General features: G+C 36.7%; 1 protein-coding gene across 1 annotated transcript; it reads right to left on the minus strand.

Moving 5' to 3' along the window:
- Positions 1-23: 23 nt before the first annotated feature.
- On the minus strand, positions 24-6,714 carry LOC112189239 (DDT domain-containing protein DDB_G0282237). Its single transcript, XM_024328536.2, has 11 exons — positions 6,594-6,714; positions 5,442-5,597; positions 5,020-5,192; positions 3,004-3,425; positions 2,874-2,925; positions 2,369-2,709; positions 1,826-2,262; positions 1,410-1,557; positions 1,167-1,328; positions 992-1,080; positions 24-512 (listed from the first exon to the last, which is right to left on the minus strand). The coding sequence occupies exons 2-11, from the start codon at positions 5,552-5,554 to the stop codon at positions 359-361; spliced, it is 2,091 nt and encodes a 696-aa protein (XP_024184304.1). The 5' UTR covers positions 5,555-5,597; positions 6,594-6,714; the 3' UTR covers positions 24-358.
- Positions 6,715-20,238: the final 13,524 nt, after the last annotated feature.

Raw genomic sequence — 20,238 nt, forward strand, 5'->3', positions numbered from 1 at the left:
TTTAGGACAGACGCATTCAAAAATTAAAAGGAAAATGATGATAGTGTCATATTATGTTACGTCTCAGTAATTCATGAGAATCAATGTGAACCAAGATCATTTACAAAGAATTGAATGGCAAAGCACAAATACATGCCTGCTCATTCCCTATTCTTCTCCTACTTTTATGTCCTCACTTCCTTGGCCCCAGACTCCAAACATTCCATACCCACCAAAGATATATCAAGAAAGTATTGGAGCCCATCGAAAAAATCCTACTCTAATTTGGTCTAATGCCAAGTTAAATGTAGCGAAGTGCAGGAGCCAATAGTCTAAACTAATTGCAACTTCGGCCTCTTAACACAAAACTGAAGCCCAGTTATTCCTCCTTCCACTTGTTAACATACTCAAGGAAAGCATTGGCAGGATTTTTGCTTGGCGGAGCACGCACACGAGTAGACCTTCGAACCACAGACTCATCCTCCATTGCAATCTTTTGAGCCAATTCCTTTGATCTCTTTTCGAGAACCAGGCTGTCAAAACGCATTTGGCATGAGCAGGCAATAATAAAGTTAAAATTATTGCACCAATTTGATAATAAAAGTAGGCAATGATAGGATTCAAATTAAAAAGATTTTAGGGGTGGAACTAATCAATTCTAGAAACAATCCGTTTTATATGCTGCCAAAAAGTTCAAGCATTCAACAATATCTTATCAAGCCCATTGTAATTAACAGTTGAGAGGTAACGTCTCCTTCAGCCTAACTCAGATATCTTAAAAGCATGACCCCAGGTGATAACAAAATTGTGAACCAATTATCACTTGCTACATCATCAATTGTAACTCTATGTAAGTAAATCTTAAATCAGGATCCACCATCCTTAACTATCCAAAATAAACATGCGGATATATACACAAGCTTATGCAATTAAATCGAAAAGTATCCATAGAGATAGAAAATTAAACCAAGTGTGTGTTCAGAGAATCAATTCTAAAGTTGAATTGACTAACCTTATTCGGCTGTAAAATTTTTCCAGCTGCTTTTTGAGTTCCCTTTCTCTCTCCCCCTTGCAATTCAGTGACTCCATCAACAAATTAAGCTGTTCAAATCCAAGTAAGAAAAGATATCATATATATTTGTTAAAACAAAAGCAATGCAGTTATGATAGGATAATCAACTTGATACCTCTTCCTTGCTACTATAGTATCCCCACTGCTTGGAATCAGAACTCTCAACAAATACTCTACCATCTCGCTGGAACCACCAATATCTGTTATGATTTCTGTCTTTACCCAAGGAGTCGGTGCGAACAAATCGCTTCTCCATCTCCCTCTCATAATATTCTCTCTGTTAAGCAAGGATTTTCATAAAATGTATGAAACGAAAACACAGACACAGAAAAGAGCTGAATAAGGAGATAGACCAAACCCGTTCTTTGCTACTCTTTCCCCTGACTTCCTTTCCATCATCCCTTGGCAATTTCTTTGCGTCCTTGTCAGATAAATCCTTCCCATTGTTTATTGGAGCTTTCCCTTCCACATTCTGTTTTGATGCGGTGTCCAATTGCTTGCTCTCACTATTAGAAATTAAAACAGATATTGTTAAACCTAAAAGTAAAGAAAGATCAATAACTAAGAGTAGTGGTCTCCTGGTCATACCTTTGGATCTAGTGTTAACGGTCGAGATTAAAACAATGAAAATGTATTCATTTAATCTCAACCTGTGATATTAAATCCAAGGTCTGGTGACCGACTGTGAATTCTAGGTCACTTGGTGACCAGGAGGACATTTCTACATTAAGAAATATATGTATATACATATACAGAGAATAAAGAAATCAAGACCTTTTATCCGACACATGATCTTCTCTATATGACTGGATCTCACCATTTCTTTTCTTTACTATTTCTCCGTTCTGCCTTATATGATTACCATTTGCTGCAGCACTTCCTACACTCTTCGGATCAACTCCTCGATTAACATCTGGCTCAGCATTCAACCGCTCTTTCTTTTCTCGTTTCTTTCTGGCTTCCTCCAATGCTTCCTCCCTCCTTGAGGCCCCAAGTGCTTGCCTCTGTTCAACAATTTCATTCAACTTCTCCCGAACAATATTTGATTCAAGTGCTTGATTAATCAATTCTCGGAAGATTGCCAATTTAGCATTAGCATCTAAAAGACCATAGTGACCCCGCTTGATAGTTGCTGTGTGATCACGTAATTCAGGAATGTTCACCATTTCTAAGAAATCACACAAATAGTCCGTCCAAGTGATTAATGTAATCTGGGAAAAAAAAAAAAAAAAGGGAAAATGTTATCAGGCCATCAACACCAAAACACAAGCAGGGCGTGAAACAACAGGATATAGAAACAACAAGTGGGTGTTTAACCTTTGGTCTTCGTTTTTGTACAGCTAAAACATATTCACCGTTGTCCTTTATGAGCACCCGAAGAAGAACCGCATGAGTTTCAACAAGAAGAGTCAAATTGCCCTTCTTGTGGCAGATAGCTTTTTCAAAATCTTCAAGAGAAAATGGCCATAAGTGCAATAGCCTACCAAAAGATGAAACAAAATCCCAAACCATTAAAAGGTCACCAAAACATTCCATTGGAACATTAAAGTCCCTAGATGGAGAAGGGCGATCTGTAAAAACTGGATCATCTGGATGTGGCTGAACCAAGAGGTCATCAATTGGATATTTGATAGATTCTTCTGCTAGTTGATCTCTTTCTGCAAATTCAAGCCAACAGATTAATACTATTAGATAGATTGACAACATTTACAAGACATACGTCTGGGCAAACCTTTTTATATCAAATACCCATGCAGTAATCCGCCAAAAGCAACAATTTATAGGTTTACAGTCTAACTTCCAAAATGTTACTTTAACGTACCTGAACCATCTAACTTTTTCCTTTTACAATTTCCTGGTTCATCTTTTGCTTCCTGCATATGATAAAATATAAGACACGGGAATAATGACAACATTTCTCAACAAACAGAAAAATAAATTTTTTCGACTACCTCCTCCACTTCCTTTCTTTTCTTGCAAACTAGTAATCCATCCTTGAAGGAAACTTTGCCTTTTAAGTTCTGTGGAACACTTTTGGAGATTCCATGGCTTTGTGCAAGTTTATCATGAAGCACCCAAGGAGCATTTCGGTAGGTAGATTCCCGAATAAACAATTTCACAAAGTTTCTACTAAATTGAGGCTTCTTCTGTACCAGATATTCCCCATTTATGATGGAAGTCCCCGTAACTTTTTTATTCCTGTCCAGCCAGGCCACCTCATATTTGATTGTTCCAGTACCGTCCTCAAGAACCTTTGATATTTTACAAGAATATGTACCAGCATCCTTTCTTGCATACAACTCTGCACCCACATATAAGCGCTCATTCAACTTCGCAGCTATCATGTCAGCAAGATCTTTCAATGGAAGCATACCTGTCACGACAAAAATTAAACAAATTATGTAGTGTTGCAACCACAAATCAGTAGCAGCTTGATAGGAATTTGCAACTTTACAACTGAAAACCAAAAGCTATGGTTTTTGAATTTAGTTGACAATTGAATCAAGGTACATCTAGCATCTATAATAGGCTACAAACTAAGCCTCTTAATCTAGATCCTAATATTTGCATATCAGATTTGTGGTCAATTGAAGAAGAATTTGATGAATGAAACATGAATCCATATTTCCAGTAAAGGAAAAATCATTCACTAAAATCTGGCAAGACAATAACAACACATTTTTAAGGATATTAGAGATTATTATCGGGCATGAACCGCCATATACTTTAAGTAATCCAGCATAAGCAGGACTAATATTTAGTATTTTCTTTTAATAAAAAAAAAATTCTATGAGAAGATTAGGCTAAGTAGCACAGGTGATGCTCTACCCTACATCTCAAAAATAACATCGAACAACAGCTGTGAAACTCAAAACAGGTAAACTATTGAAGTATTCCTATGTTAAAGAAAGCACACAGGGAGAAATTCTGATTCTGAGGAAACCAAACCAATCCTTTAGAAATGACAAAATGGAGCAAAGATCCAGCAACTCCCCCTTCATGTTCGCAAAAATCTCTTAACTCTCTCCATCCAAATGACCCAGAATGAAACATTTTCCACATGGATACTGTAACCATATATCATAAAAGCAAACAGTTACACACTTCGATCCATCTACATACGTTACACACCAATCGGGGGGACGAACAGCAGATTCACTCCTCTGAACCATATCATAGGTATTCAAATTTCCCTGAGCAATAATCGAAGCTAACGCTCTACCTCAAAAGGAACTACAACTTTCCATATCACATATGGCAAACGTATTGAATGAAAAGTTTTCCTATCATGAACTCCCAGATGACTCCAGCAACCACGGATTTTTTTCTAGTCTAGATTAAACCAGTAGAACACCCTTTAAAAGACATAAGTTCTCCTACTTTGGGATCTTTTAAGTTCCTTAGAAAACCAAAGTCCCAACTCACTGGAAGAATAGAGGAATTAGCAGACTTCCTAGCAACGGAAAAGGTATGATAATGTGATAATGGTAAAAAGCTGTTTCCCCAACCCATCTCTCCCCCCAAAACATCACCCTTCCCCCATTACCAACCACAAATTGGCAGCAAGCAGAAAAAGAACTGATGCCTTATGATATTTCTTTCCACGGGTTTCAACTTCAGCCCCAATTACAATATTGGAAGGTTTCAGCCTGCATTTACTTTTAATGACAGCATATGAAGATATTCTAAAACAGATTTGATATTTAAAGAGTTCAGTGGAATGCTTGAGTGAGTCCTTTAAGTTAGAATCTATTCCTTCTGTGCCTTTAACAGAAACTAATCTACACACAGGAATAGCACACAAAGGGGGGAAGATAACTATCTTCTGATGATCTACACTACTAATCTCCACTAAAGAAGAATGTCTAAATATGAACTTATGGAGTATGGAGTGCGAACATCTATTAAGAAAAAGCAAAACATATATTATGTCAGTGTATATGATACTCAACAAAATTAGTTCTTACTGTATTGAATAATCTGCAGCGCAGGCGCCATGACCTCTTTTGGGAACAGATGAACCTTCTCTGTAGCATGTTCTTCTGATAGCAAAGCCTCTTCGTAGGTCAAGTTAGTCTTTCCAGAAACCTTGCACATCCAAACTCTTTGGCGATACAAATTTATCCGGTTCAAATATTCACTGATCCATGTTAAGTCGGACAAGAAAAAATGGTAATTTGAACATGCATGAAAACTGTAAAAGGTTAAATTTGTCTTGCCCCCTCACCATTCTATCTTTTAGGTGCCTAAAAGACACAGAACTTTGATCAACATCATTTGTCTTTATTCTGCTTTATTTGTGTTAGCAAACACACAGAATGCAGAAACATGGAAAGAAAAAAAAAAGTTGAAAAAAGTCGTACAATTTTACAGTCTATAGAAAGGATACTCATAATCCCGAAATATCTCTCCTGTATATCGAACTTGGTATACGAGCTCATTTGGATCCAAGTCATTAGGCAGTTCAGCCAAGGGAAAAGGCTTTCTTTTCAATAGGGGCATCCTTATAACTCAATGCAGATGCAATAGCAAGCCCACGACAATCCTGCATATGGAAACTTGAGTTCATTAAAAGAGGAAAAGCTAGCTGCATTAAGAGCTTAAAAAAGAAAAAGAAAAAGAAAAAACAGGATCATAAACAATGTAAGAGGCCTTGGAAGCGAGAATAGGCCCATTTAGCAGAGCCTTATGCAGTGCAGTAACCAGGTTGATTTAGCAACCAAAATCAACTTCATTGAAGAAAATAAACATAGGGCTCAAAATTCCACTTCACTTACTTCCCTCAATTTTCAAATAATATAGCCAAGCATAACAAAGATCATCAACCAACAAAGCAGTATACCAAAATCCCACGACATTCACTTACACAAATCACCTAACAGATGCAAAACTTCATTTCAAATCAGGAAAATCCATCCAACTCATCTTAATCAGATTCACATCTCACCGATACAATTCCAGCATAGTCGTCAGAACAGCACAATAATACGACAAAAGCCCAAAAACCACATCCATTACATGAAACAAAACACTAACAGCTTCAGGTAAGCCTACATCTCATTAGCATTGATCAAACAAAGTCCATGGCAAAATACACAAGCTACAAGAATCTCAATTCCATTACACTCCTCAAGAATCAGTACATCATCCATTTCATTAAACAAAACTCCACAAACCAAACAGGCCCAGTTAATAATCAAACCCCAGAAACCCTAGATTCCAGAACCCAGCGTTTCGGGGGACACAAAACACCAACACCCCAAAACCACAGGAACCTCGCATTGCCACAACAATCAGGAAATGGGGCATTGGGTCCTAACCCACAAGCACAACAGAGAAATCAAACAAGAAACGATCAAAACCAACGAAATCGAAAAACAATGTAGAAAAAGAGCGTTCCCGCCACACGGAAAGAGCTCGTGGGAAAAGAGGCACAGTGAATCCGTGAAAAGCAAAGCGAGGTGTGAGTGTGGCGGTGGGTTTGTGTGGGTGAGAGAGAGAGAGAGAGAGAGAGAAAGAGAGGACTCCATTGGAATCTTACAATGGAGAAGTGTCGACTGGGGGGGAACGTGCGAAGCCAAACATGCGAGGACTCCAGAGACGGAGGAAGGCGGTTCTCCTTTGTAATATGTCCCCTTGCCTCTTGGACTTTGTAACTTTCTTTATAAATTTCTTCTTCTTTTTTTACTATTTTACTACTTACATATGAAATTTACTATTTTACTACTTACATCATCCATCATCCTTTGTAATATGTCCCCTTGCCTCTGGAGTAGTTTTTTACTATATAGTTATAATTTTAAGTCGTTGCAATTTGTCTATGTTTCGAACCTGTAAATCTGTAATATAACAAACGGTACGACTATTGTCGCCCTACTAAATATTTTGTTTACCTTATCAGCTTTACTTCATTTATTAAAGGGAAAATTATACAAATGGTCACTCAACTATGACTCATTCGACACTTTTGTCACTGAAGTTTCAAATATATCATTTTGGTTACTCAACTATTACACTGTCAATCACTTAAGTTACTGACTATTGTCGCCCTACTAAATATTTTGTTTACCTTACCAGCTTTACTTCATTTATCAAAGAGAAAATTTTACAGGGGTGACTTAAGTGATTGACAATGTAATAGTTGAGTGACCAAAGTGATATATTTGAAACTTCAGTGACCAAAGTGTCGAAAGAGTCATAGTTGAGTGACCATTTGTGGAATTCTCCATTTATCAAAAGACAAATACACCACAACTACAATGTGTCTTATTACATCCTATGAAACATTTATACCCTTATCAAGCTTTCATTATCAATCTCATGATTCATGTTTAAACCCTAACATGTACCTTTTTTTTTCCCCTCATTTTTAAAAGAGGATCAGAGGATTTCATTCCTACCCCCTCAAACCCATGACCTCGATCTTAGGTAGTGAGTGCTCTAACCACTGAGCTAACATGTACCTTAATTTAGCATTCATCATAATTTTTGAATCATAACTTGCGTATTGTTCAATAATACTCTACTGAACATTATGACATATTCGGTAGAAGTCTACTGAATGCTTTTGTATTATTTGGTGGGTGTAGTCAAAGACCTTGAATGATTTTGTCGTTGTACATTCGTTCGGTAAATCTTTACCAAACTCTAATGGGCTATTCGGTAAAGGACTATCGAACATTTCATTAAGTTTCAGAAGAGTCTTACTGAACACAGAAGATGATAATTGTTTTTTTAGTTGTAAGAAAATTTTACAACTAATGATAATTTGGGAAGTTTAAGTGGGAACTAGGTAAATTATAATTTAAAATTTTTGAAGTAGGATGAAAAGAGTGTAGGGTGAACATGAGTTTAATAGGGTGGCAATAGCATCCTATAACAAAATGTTAATTGGCTTAGTTTGTTTCATATTGATTGTGTGCTTAGTTAGCAGCACCAACAGTATACCACAGGGGTAAGTAAAACAACAAGGGAATCATTGAACTTTTATGATCTGCAGTTTACTATATAACTCTACAAGTTCAATGTTGAACCTGAAGTTCTGGGGAATGGGGCGAAAAAATGAAAATGGGCATGTGATACCTTGAATTTTTCTTATTAATTTTCGTGTGATTTTCAGAAATTATTAAGTTGTTGGCTTATACGATTAGTGGTTTCGTGGGTGAGGTGAAAGTGTTTCAGACAAATAATTACTTGATACGTTTTATTTTCGAGGGGTCAAGAGTTGACTTTTTATTCGTTTTCTCCACAAACCTCCTTTATAAAATCGTAGAGCACGTCGATATGAGTTTGTGAACATGTGGCAAGCGAAAATTGGAGATCGTATGAAAAAGTTATGCCCAGCCGAAGTTTTTACTATTTTGAGAAATTACTATAAATAGAAAGTTTCCAAAAAAAATATATGTCACTTTCCTTTTCCGTCAGTTTTCCAGAATTTTCCAAAACGCTAACTCTCCCAAATTTCTGGGTGACCCGATCCGACAGTGTTTTTCGATTCCAATGTCCTCTGATGACGCCACCTACCCAAAAAACTTCGTTGCCACCTCGCCATCTTCCTTACCGGCTTAGTTTCCACAGATTTGAGATGTACATCGCGGATCAAGGCTCGAAACACGACGACAGTGGTCTGACGTGGCTCCAGTCGTTTCTGGCGATGGTTTGTGATAGGAGCATTTTTATGCAACTTTTTAATTGTTATTTCCTCATATTTTACTTAGTTATTTCCTTAACAAATAAATTTTGATTCAGTTTTTATTTTCTAGGTACATTGGAATAAATGGAGAAGAAATAAACTGAAATGAAAACACATGGCGAAAAGAGAGGAGACCTGAAGGCATTAGGAGACCACATGGCTTGAAGATATTATGGGAGATTAAATCTGATTTTTGCATAGGAAATGATGGAGATAATGTGAAAATCAAGGAGATTACGTTGAGAAAATCTTGGGAGAGTTTCAAGGGATTGTGCAACAAGAAAAAGCTCAAAACAAGTCCAGATTCATTCCTTAATTCCCTCAAGATATGTTGGCTGAAATTAGAGAATAAAATATGCATTTTGTCATGAAAATCAAGAGAAAATCAAGGGGAGGATGTTAAGGATAAAGCCATGGAGAGATTTAAGGGAGAAAATGTCCAAAATGAGTCCGGATACATTGTCTAGGTTCATGCCTAGATATTTGGCCGAAAATTGTGAATTAAATTAGATTAAATCATGGGAAATTTGGCAACAATATATTAGTGATTGATTTTGGAGCTTTTTGATTGGTTGAATGACATGGCAGAACTGACGTGGCATTAATTTATTTGTTGGAGCTGTGTGGTGCAACCAGAAAATTCTTTGGAAATTAAATTCATGAAGCCTTGCCTTTCCCTATATATACCCTCCTCTCTAGACGTTTTGACACCACCACCACACTCCACACACCCCATAATTCAGAAAATTCTCTCCATAACGTCAAGCTCTCTCTCCATCCTCTAGTTTCAAGTCTCTACGTCTTCAAGCAAAGAGAAGAAAACTTTTATATGTTTATGTTCTTTGGTGGCCAACTTAGGATATATGCATGTAATTGATGCTAGATTTAAGTTTGTGATTCACCTAATAGTTTTGTAAACTTGAATCAAAAGTAGTAAATGTTTTGTACAAGAATTGAGTTTAATTGAAAAGGATTGCAATTAGATGAACTTTTTCATACTAAGTTGTTCACTTAAGTTGATAGCCTTTCTCTATGTGTATTGCGTTGACATGTTATGATTAGCTAGCTTTCTAGACTTTGATTGCATGTTTGATAGGATTGATCTAGGTGCTTTCACTTATATTAATTAGCAAGGAAAGTAAAAAATGGAAAATCATTTGCTTCAAATGTTTTACATGATCAACTTCTTTCTCACGACTTGGAAGAACAATTGTAGGGTTGAATCGAATTTGATTATGGAATTGGTTTTGATCTTTGTTTCTTATGTTCCATTCTTGTACTTGTGTTTGTATAGTTTTATTTGTTTTAATTCTTTTAATTTTCGAAACCTAAAACCTAAATCCCCCTTTTATTTCGTAAATTCGTATATACTTTATTTTATTTTTGTAAATAATATACTTTGTTTTATTTTAATTCTTTATTTGTCTTACAATGACAGGTGTACCCTCAATCCCCGGAATAGAACGATCCCTACTTGCTTATACTAACGATGACATCTTATAGGGTTAAATTATATGCTTGCTTTGAGCATATCAGTTTGGCTCGAAATTACCCGCGTTTTGAAACTTTTCTTCTCTTGATTCCAACCATACCAGCCTTGCATCTCGATTTGAAGTGTGGAGCTCCAATTTCTGATTTGAATTAAGTTTCTAACTTTCAGCTGCGATGTATGCCGACCTAGGCCAAATTGGCATTTGCTCCAGGTATAACAGTTGTTCCCTTTCACTTGATCTTCATTCTGGACGATTCGATTGAGCTAGTTTTAAAGTTGATACGGCGGTGCATCCGAACGTGGTTGGAGCTGCTTCTTGCTCCATTATCATCTACTCGTCGATATGCATATTTTGATATAGGGGTTGTAGCATATTCTCGATCATTGAAGCATGCTAGGTTTTTCGTAGTTTCAATTTGTTTGATTTTCAATTGTGAGGATCAGACCATTGGATCGACTTGTCGTTTTGACATATCAATCATAGAAGTACTGTTCCGAAGACCTTGGGTTGTCTCAGATGAAGTTTTGTCTTGATTGGCGAAACTTTCAGGCTCTAGTTCAAATGCAAGATTCGAATTTTGATCGCTTTGCATTTTGTGTACTAAGTTGAGATCGTTTTTTCCTTAGATGTTTGACAAAATGTGTTCTGTGAGTTATCTCGTACTGTGTGAAGACGCAGCGGGATTTTGAGGTGAATAAATCTCACGAGGTTCATTATGAACGAAATTTCTTTATTATCAGTTTTATTTACTTAAACTGTGAACTATAGTTAGTATTAGTGACATTCCTGAGTGGATGACCACGTGTGTGTGTATATATATATATATATTTAAATTTATATTTATATTTATATTTATGGATTTATTGTGTGATGGAAAACAATATTGGTGATTGTGTTCATTTTGTTTTGTGAACATGACTTTTCGGAAAAACAGTATATTGTGAAAAGGGTGACTTGAATTGCTTTGGAAAAATGCTTCTAGTGGTGTGACGTTTTATTGGGTCTTGCATGATCTATTTAAATATTTTGGTCATTGTCCAATGGGTCACAGTGGTGACCGAGAGTGTGTTTATCATTCATTATGATTTGTGTAACATTTTGGGTCTTGCGTGATCTATTTGAATGCTTTGGTCTGTGAACACCAAGAGTCATAATAGTGACCGATTGTGCTGAATCAAGAACCAAGTCTTTGGCCGGGCGATATGTTATGATCAGTTAGAGATTTAGTCTGTCTGCTGTGGTATCTCATATGGGTAATGGTGCGAGGTTACTCGCGACTCATCAATACGTGTTTTAAAAGAGAGTGTCGTGAGTAGTCTTTCTTTTGTGGTCCTTGAGAGACTTAATTTCATATTTTAAATTGTTGAGTTTTGAAAAGAATCAAGGTGTGAGTTTTTTCCTTTATTGAGTTTTGAAAGGAATCAAGGTGTGAGTTGTTTTCCTTTGTTGAGTTTTTGAAAGAAATCAAAGCGTGAGTTGTTTTCCTTGGTTGAGTTTTGAAAGGAATGGAGGTGTGTGTTGTTTTCCTTGTGGTGAAATGGTGATTTTGTTGTGATTTTTTTTTTGTGCTTTAGAAATCTTGAGTTTGGATTCTATAAGCATGTGTTGAGTGGTTGATTTTAATTGAGTTTAATCACATAAGCTTAAAAAGCTTACCGGATTCGTTGTTGCAACCTAGTGCACTATTCGATGGTGTAAGGGTTAACACTGCAGGTTAAGTAAATCAGGGTTGAGGCTGAGGTGTTGTTGTTGTGGCAGTGTAAGTTGAGAAACCTATTTTGTGTACTCTAGTGTTGTAGTATGCTCCATGTGAGCATGTATACTTTTATTTTAACGTTCAAACTATTGTGTAAACTCTTGTGTATGTAATATGTGACTCTAGAGGACGAGTCAATATTTGCATTTGTGGGCTCGATATGTTGCTTTTGCTTAGATTAAATGAAAAAAAATTCTAAGTATTTTGGGCGACTTTTTGAGCATCGTGTTTCGAATTTGTTTTTCTTAATTCGAGGCGTGACAGGGCATGCACCTATTATAGCAAAAACAAGAAGTAGCAAAAGAAAAATGAAGAATAGTAAAATATTGCTTCGTAATTGCACTGGTTCAGGGCCTAACATGAAATTTTTAAGACCGAAACAAAAGATGAAATTAGACATGCACTTATCATAGCAAAGAAAAGAAGTAGCAAAAGAAATTTTTTTTAAAAAAAAGGTTAAATACTGCTTCATAATTGCACCAATTCATGGTTAGACTTAGGGGTGGGCGTCCGGACCCGAAAGGCCGAGGACCCGACCCGAACCGAGGAAAAAAGCCCGATTCGGTTCGGTTCTAGAATAGAAATTTTTGGTTCGGTCTAAACCCCTATCCGAATTCATGTAATCGGTTCGGTCTCGGGTTTCATTTTTCAGGGCCCGAAAGCCCGAACCGACCCGAATACTGTAGCAGTTGCCACATGTCAGTCCATGATTGGGTGTTATAATAATAAGTTAAATATTAAAATAAAATAAAATAAACAACCCTAAAGGAGTAAAGGCTACACTCCGACTAACTCGACCTCAGCCTCCTCTCTTTGCTTGTCGATAGTATCGATACCATCTCGGCATCTCAGTCTAAGCCCCAAATTTCAGAAATTGATAAACTCAGATTAGTGATTACCAGCTGAAAATCTGAAATCTCCCTCTCACTCTCTCAGTCCCTCCCTCACCCTTCTCTGAGTTGTCTATCTCTCTCTCTCTCCTGCTCCAGTCTCGATCTCGGAAAATCGAAATCCTCCTCCAATGAAGCTTTAGAAGTTCGTCGTCGCCGTCGATTCTCCTTGAGCCTTGATGGTCTGCCGTCTACACTTCGCTCCTCGCAGCGAATTTCTGGGGAGGATGATCTTTCTGGGTTTTTTTGTTTTGTTCAAACTAGTGATAATGATTAATTCTTGGGTTCAGATTTTCCTGGGTTCAGTGCTGCTGCCATTGTTTTCAACGGTGGTTTTACTTCTCTTTGGCCATTTCCGAATTGATTTTTGTATATGGGATTAAAAAAAATACAGAATTGTCGGTGTTGAAAGGAAGGAGTGGTGAAGCGGTGGAGAACACTGTTTTCTTACTTCAGACAAGACTCACAAGAGCCCAGCTGTGTATAGAAACAAAATTGGTCAAAAAATTCGGTAAGGCAAGCTGGGATTTCTTTGAAAGGTTTGAACTTTGAAGTTATGATACCGTAAGTTTGGTTTGTGTTGTTTAGATTTAGTTGCAGAGCTGTGGTTATGGTTTGATAGTTGGGAATTAAAGAAAGAAATTGTCAAAACTCCTTTTACGTTGCATATTAAGTGGTTGTGCCAATTATTGAATTCAAGTTGTTTGTGATATAAAAGCTAGGAGTGGGAATCTGGGCATACGATTGTTAATTAGTATTGAACAATTACAAGGTATAATTGAGCTTGGTGAAGCTATGTTTTAGTGATGGGTTATTAAATTTTAGGTTGATATGCATTCCAGTCTTCCAGGTACCAAAACAGGCCGATCTATCATTTTGGGCCCGAAAAGCCCGAAAACCGAACCGGCCCGAATGGGTTCGGTTTCTATCGGTTTTCAGTTTACAAAAAGCCCGAACCGGCCCGAACCGACAGTTTAGGGTTCGGTCTCGGTCTCACTAATTTTCGAGCCCGGCCCGACCCGAGCCCAGCCCTAGTTAGACTTGAATTTATTTGGATTGAGAAAAAATGAAAATGGACACGCACATCTTATGGCAAAGAATAAAGAAGTTACAAATGAAAATTGATAAAATAAAAAAAAGTTAAACGTTGCATCATAATTGCATGAGTTCAGGACCAGGTTGCCACACAACAAACCCGGTAAGCTTATGAAAGGTTGTATGAGTAAATTCAAAACCACAAAGCAGAAACACATTCTTAAGTCACCTCAACCTAAACAACGATAAGCATATGACTCACAACTACAACCATCAGTTTTATAACCTTCCATAACATGCTTACGTAAGTCAACTCGTGACTAAAACTACATGCTCAGATTCTCAACCTTCCATCCAATTACACAAATTTCAGTCAAACAAAACCTCCTCAAGTAATATTTAAAATCATTTAAACGCACAACGGTGAATCACAAAATCACACTTTTTCCCTCCCCACTGGAAGCCTTTGTCATCAACGTGACATCAAAGGTGAAAATTAATCAAATCACCTTTCAATCCTCACTACAGGGAACACTCATCACCACTATGGCCTTCAAATCATTCAAACCAATAGTAAAACCAAGAAGAAGGCAAGGCAATCACAAATCAAACAAAGGTAAATCAATTCATAGTAACCACTGCGTATAGTTTAGTGCAGGAGGTTACATTAAAACAATCAATTCAAACAATACTAATCATCATAACTCCATGCCCTCACATCTGTAGGTAGCTCTGATCATCATAGTTACCATCTCATTAGTTGTTAACTTAACTTAATAACAAACGTACCTCATTCACAGAGAATCACCACAACAACTCTCTTGCTCGTTGTTAAATTAATAACAATTCAACCCCCTTTATATAGCGATCATCACACTGGTCATAACACATATTTCACTGGTCATCACTCAGATATTCCCACATTCTTCACACAAAAATCATCACACTGATTTCATCAATCATTACGTAGATATTCCTACACATGCCTTACATGGCAATCATCACATTGATTTCACCGATCATTACACAAATATTCCTACACATGCTACCATAACTTAAATCACAATTTAAGATAGTCATACTAGACCCATGGTATCTCAACAAATGAAATTCTATAATCTCAACTAAATAGACAATTTCACCATTCTCAAATAATAATGAACTAAATTCCAATTATTGTTTGCAATCTCAACAAATGAAATTCTATAATCACAACTCAATACTCAATTTCACCATTTCCAAACATTAATGAACTCAATATATACAACATATATTGCTCATATCACAACGAATGCACCAATACATATAATTTCACGTAAATATATATAGACACACACACACACGTAGTCATCCACTAAGGAATGCCACTAATACAAACTATAGTCACAGTTAAACTAACAACTCTAATACAATATGTTATCTTTATTCATAAACAAATATTGTGAGGACTTACTCACCTCTGAATTCCGCTGCATCTTCACACACTAACCAAGGTAAGCACAAATAGGCCTAATCCGTTCAACATAACTCTGTCAAGTACATAATCACATACAGTCTCATCTCAGTACACGCAACGTAAAGAGATTAAAGTTTGAAAACCTAGTTTGAACTAAAACCCGTAAGTGACGCCAATCGAGGCAGAACTTCATCAAATACCACCAAAGTCTCCGAACCATCCTACAATTGATATGTCAAAACCACAAGTCGATCCAACAGCCGAATCCTTATGGATAGAAAATCGAACGATTCAAAATTGCTAAAAATCGTAACATGCTCATACAATCACCAAAATTTACAAATCATATATGAAAATGCTTGTATGGATGATTAGATGACAAATGAAGTAAGAGACTGCCCTTAACATGGCTGGACGTGCCGCCACAGACGGCTACACGAGCACCTCATGCACCGCTAGCCAAACTCAAAACCACCTTAATCCAACCGTCCAAAATGGAGTTCAAACAACGAGGATAAACTTTAATACCTGAGACTTGAGCGAACTAGGCCTAGAGCACCGCCGATCACCAAGAATTACTATTCACCTCGAGTTGTAGCGTTACACAAAGAATATATCAAAACCACTACTAAGGATCGAAAGAGGACGCTATTAGGAGACTAACGCGACCAATTTCATGCTCAGCCGTCGCCGGGGGAGAGAGTTCCAGTTGGGTCAATCGACACCTAGCTTCACCGCGTCGATCCTCCATGCATGGTGTGAATCGCAGCTGGAGACGAAGCAATCTGGGTCAGTCTTACCTCCAAAGGTCGCCGGAAAAAGGAAAGTCGGCCGGGTCGGGATGCAAGGTCAGGGTCGGGTCGGCCGGACATAGAGATAGAATGGATTTTTCTAGAATATTCTGGAAATTGATAGAAAAGGAAAGTGGCCATAACTCTATTTATAGCAAATTTTCAAAAATAGTAGAAACTTCCGTTGACCATAACTCTCTAGTACAAACTCTGATTTACACGTACTACAAATCAACGAACTCGTATCAATGCACTCTACAACTTTGGTGAGGGAAGTTTTAGTAGAAACCCAACAAATAAAAAGTCAAGCTTTTGACCCCCTGAAAATAAAACGTTTCGAATAATTATTCGTCCTAAACACTTCCGCTCCATCCACGAACCACAAAATCGTCCAACAACTACTAATTAAATTTTGGAAAATCCTCAGAAAATAATAACGAATTTCCGGGGCATCACATACTAATAATGTTAGGGCTATCACTCAATTCGTCGAACTGTTTATACGCGTTACCAACTTTAAAAAAAAAATTTCGGTTTCAAAATTAAGCTACCAATTACCAACCATAATGGTCGGTATTCAATAATTTCTACCAAATTCAGTATTTTGGTTTTTGGTATTTTCAACTTTACAATAAGTATTTGTTTACACTATAAATTAGGGGAAATTCTACAGTACTGGAAGGTATCCCATACTGTGTGTTTTATGAATATTTGTGACCATTGGATCGGTAATATATCCAATGGTCATAGATATTTAAAAATAGTTGACCTATTTAGCAGGTACCCTGGATATCAAATAATAAATAAATAAAAGAACAAAAGTATGCTTCAGTTCGTCTATCTCAATCTCTGTCACCGTCGCTCTCACTTAGCCACTGTGCCTCTGACGATCGAGCCTCCATGTGCGGCGCTTCTCTGCTCCATTGTGCCACCATGACGCTCTCTCTCTCTCTCTCTCTCTCTCTCTCTCTCTCTCTCGTAGCCGCCGTTGAAATTTGTAAGTCTTCTTTGTACTAATCGTTTCTTAATGTTTATGGTTTCGGATTTGGTAGTCAAGAAAATCAGTTCGATTTGTAATCTGGTCGCCGTTTGCTTTGTGCATTTCTAGATCGATGACTATTATTTTCCTTGAAAATTTGCTTAGGTTCTTGTAATTTTGCATATAATGTAATGTAATTGAATCCTCCTTCTTATTGATCGCACTTCACACAATTGCTTGTTTGTTTAGCTCCGATTTGTAGATTATGGTTAGAGTCTAATGTTATGTGAAATCGTTACTGTTCTTGCTCGGTGTATCAATTTGATTTCAAAATGACTGCATCAATCATTGGTGATACGTGCAAAAGCAATCGCCAATTTAAACCCTGAAAAATGTAGTTGTTAGTATAGAATAAGCAGGGATCGTTCAAGCCGGGGATTGAGGGTGCTAACATGTGAGAAATAAATCAAAGAAAAGAATATACAAATTCACACGAAAATTATAAGTATAAATAAACATGTCGAAATTTACAAGAAAATACAAATACAAGTTAGAATCAGATTAGAAATCCTACTTCTACTAGAATACATTTTACAAGTTATAGTTAAATTAGAAATCCACATACAATAAGAATTACTAGTTATATAAGGATTAGGAAGTCAAATATAAGTAGGAAACAAATTAGAAGCAAAGTCAAACTAGGACTCCTAAGTCAAAACTAACTCTAACTACTTTTCCTAAAATTTAGGAGGTAATCCCTAAAAAATAGGAGCACATAACAAATACATAACAAACTCCTAAAAACCACCAAATTAATTCCTAGAAAACACTAACACATATTTACTATTCACGAAGACACTATTCACGAATTTTAAAAACATTTTATTTATTATTTTTATTTATCTAGGTTAACATGCTACCTAAAAATCTAAGTTAATTTTATTTAATTACAAATATACAAAAACACATAACAAACGAAACAAGGGGGAGTTTAAAGATTTAAACTATAAATTTTCAGAAAACATTAAAAGAATGAAAATTGTTTTATTTACATAGGTGGGAAAAGAAGAATTTTTGGAAAACAATTCATCAAGAACAATTCAAGAACAACATATTCATGCATCCCTTAATCTTGTTAATTACCAAGAACGCCATCAACCAAGACACAAAGATCAAAGCAACCAATGTCCCTTTAATATTTCTTTCTTATGTGAATCGAAATAGCAAAGCACTAAGTCAATTTATTTTGAAAACCCGAATACACACATACGTTGAAAATTCGTTTTCAAATCATTAAGTTCAAGAAAGAATTGATGAACATGCAAATCCAAGCGCGTCACAACTATTCATCACATGCATAATCTGATTTCGACTCAAAGCAAGCCTTTACTACTTATTCGAATTAGAGTTTACAAAGCATAAACCTAATTACTAGCAAATTACATGCAAGTCATCCTATTATGTTTGTCAGACCAAGTGAATCGTTAACATGTAATGAAGCACAAAATTCAGATTATCATTCTATCAATTCGGCAAACAAGCAAGATCAAGAACACATAAACACATCAACCATTGAAAAGACCATCAAAATTGCATCCAAAAATCAGATTGTCACATCATAGTTTCGGTTTAAACAACAGAAATTCCAAAGCAGAAATTCTAACTACAAGAAAGCCAAAACCGTAAAAATACATGAGAAGATGATGGTGTGGACAACCCTTGATCACGTCCCAAGGTCCAAAGCAGATCCAAGATGGTGCACAAGTGATGATCACGGCAAGGAAGGTGGATGGTTACGGTCTTGCTCCTTGAAGATTGCGAAAACCTGAAAACTAGAGAGAACAAGTGAGAAATCGAATTTGTGGAGAAAATTGTCGACCTTGAAACGTCTAATACACAAGGTATATATAGTAGAACGTCTCAAGGCACTCCCAATTCGTTTCTACTTGGTTTCTCTTAGTTCGTGTTGATTTAGGACCTCTTTCTCACAAAGCAGATTTCCGGCAGGATTGACCTCAGTCCACTAAAAGTCCATAACTTCCTCTAGAAAATAGCTATTGATGAACCGTAAAAATCTCTAGAAACTAGACATCCGTAGCTTTCCAACCATATAAAGATCATAATTTTCTGAGCTCTGAGATATTTTTGACACTCCGTTGAAGTTGACTGATCTGCACAGGCAGATTTCCGAATCTGTAATGGATTTGACTTTTAATGCACAAGTTGAGTCCAATTCGGTTTTCCTTTGCATCACATGTCTTCCACGCCTATTCTGAAGTAGAAACGTCAAGAACTCCCTAGAATCTTCAAGATTATCACGGCAATTCCAATCCAAATCAACAAGAAGTCCAAACTCCAAATTGCTTTGTAATTCGAATCCCTTGTTGCTTCCTCTTCCATGTGCACGGCATATGACCTTCTTGAGACTTCTAGATGCTTCATGGACATTCCATAGACTTCTCCTAGCTTCCACAGGTCTCCTAGTATGAGTAGAACTCCATATGCAAGTAGGTTTCCTAGTTGAATACAAACTTCTTTTCTGCGATTCTTCTACACTCTTCCGGAACCTTCTTGAGTAATCCTCATCCAACAGGGACTCCTTGTCACACTAGGATTCCTTATCTGAGTAGGATTGGGTTTCCTTGTCCAAGTAGAACTTCTAATTTCCGCGACTTAAGAGTTTGAATCCAAGTCAGCTTCTGATTCCTACTCCAACTAGGATTCCTTTTCCTAGTCAAACTGGGAGAACTTCTATTTCTTCATTTCTTCTCATTTCTGCGTCCTTTGTGCCTTCCTTAACCATTTTTGGACCTTGAGACTCCATTTTCACCTGTAAAACACTAACTAAGTTAAATTGATCAAGATAAAGGAAATAACTTAGCAAAATATAGGGAGTTAAACATTATTAACGTCGCATTTTATGCTCCTATCAATTGATACTGTTCATTAGTTCTATGATTACTGATAATCAATTTATTTTTGTCTTACTGAGATCAACTAGAAATTTCGTAAAGGCATAAAGCTGCAAACTTGGAAATTTGGTAAAGCTGGAAATCTGGAAATTTAGGTGTTTTCTTTTCTGTTGTTGGCTTGT

The sequence above is a fragment of the Rosa chinensis genome, chromosome 2, assembly GCF_002994745.2.
Source record: "Rosa chinensis cultivar Old Blush chromosome 2, RchiOBHm-V2, whole genome shotgun sequence".
Taxonomy (NCBI): Eukaryota; Viridiplantae; Streptophyta; class Magnoliopsida; order Rosales; family Rosaceae; genus Rosa; species Rosa chinensis.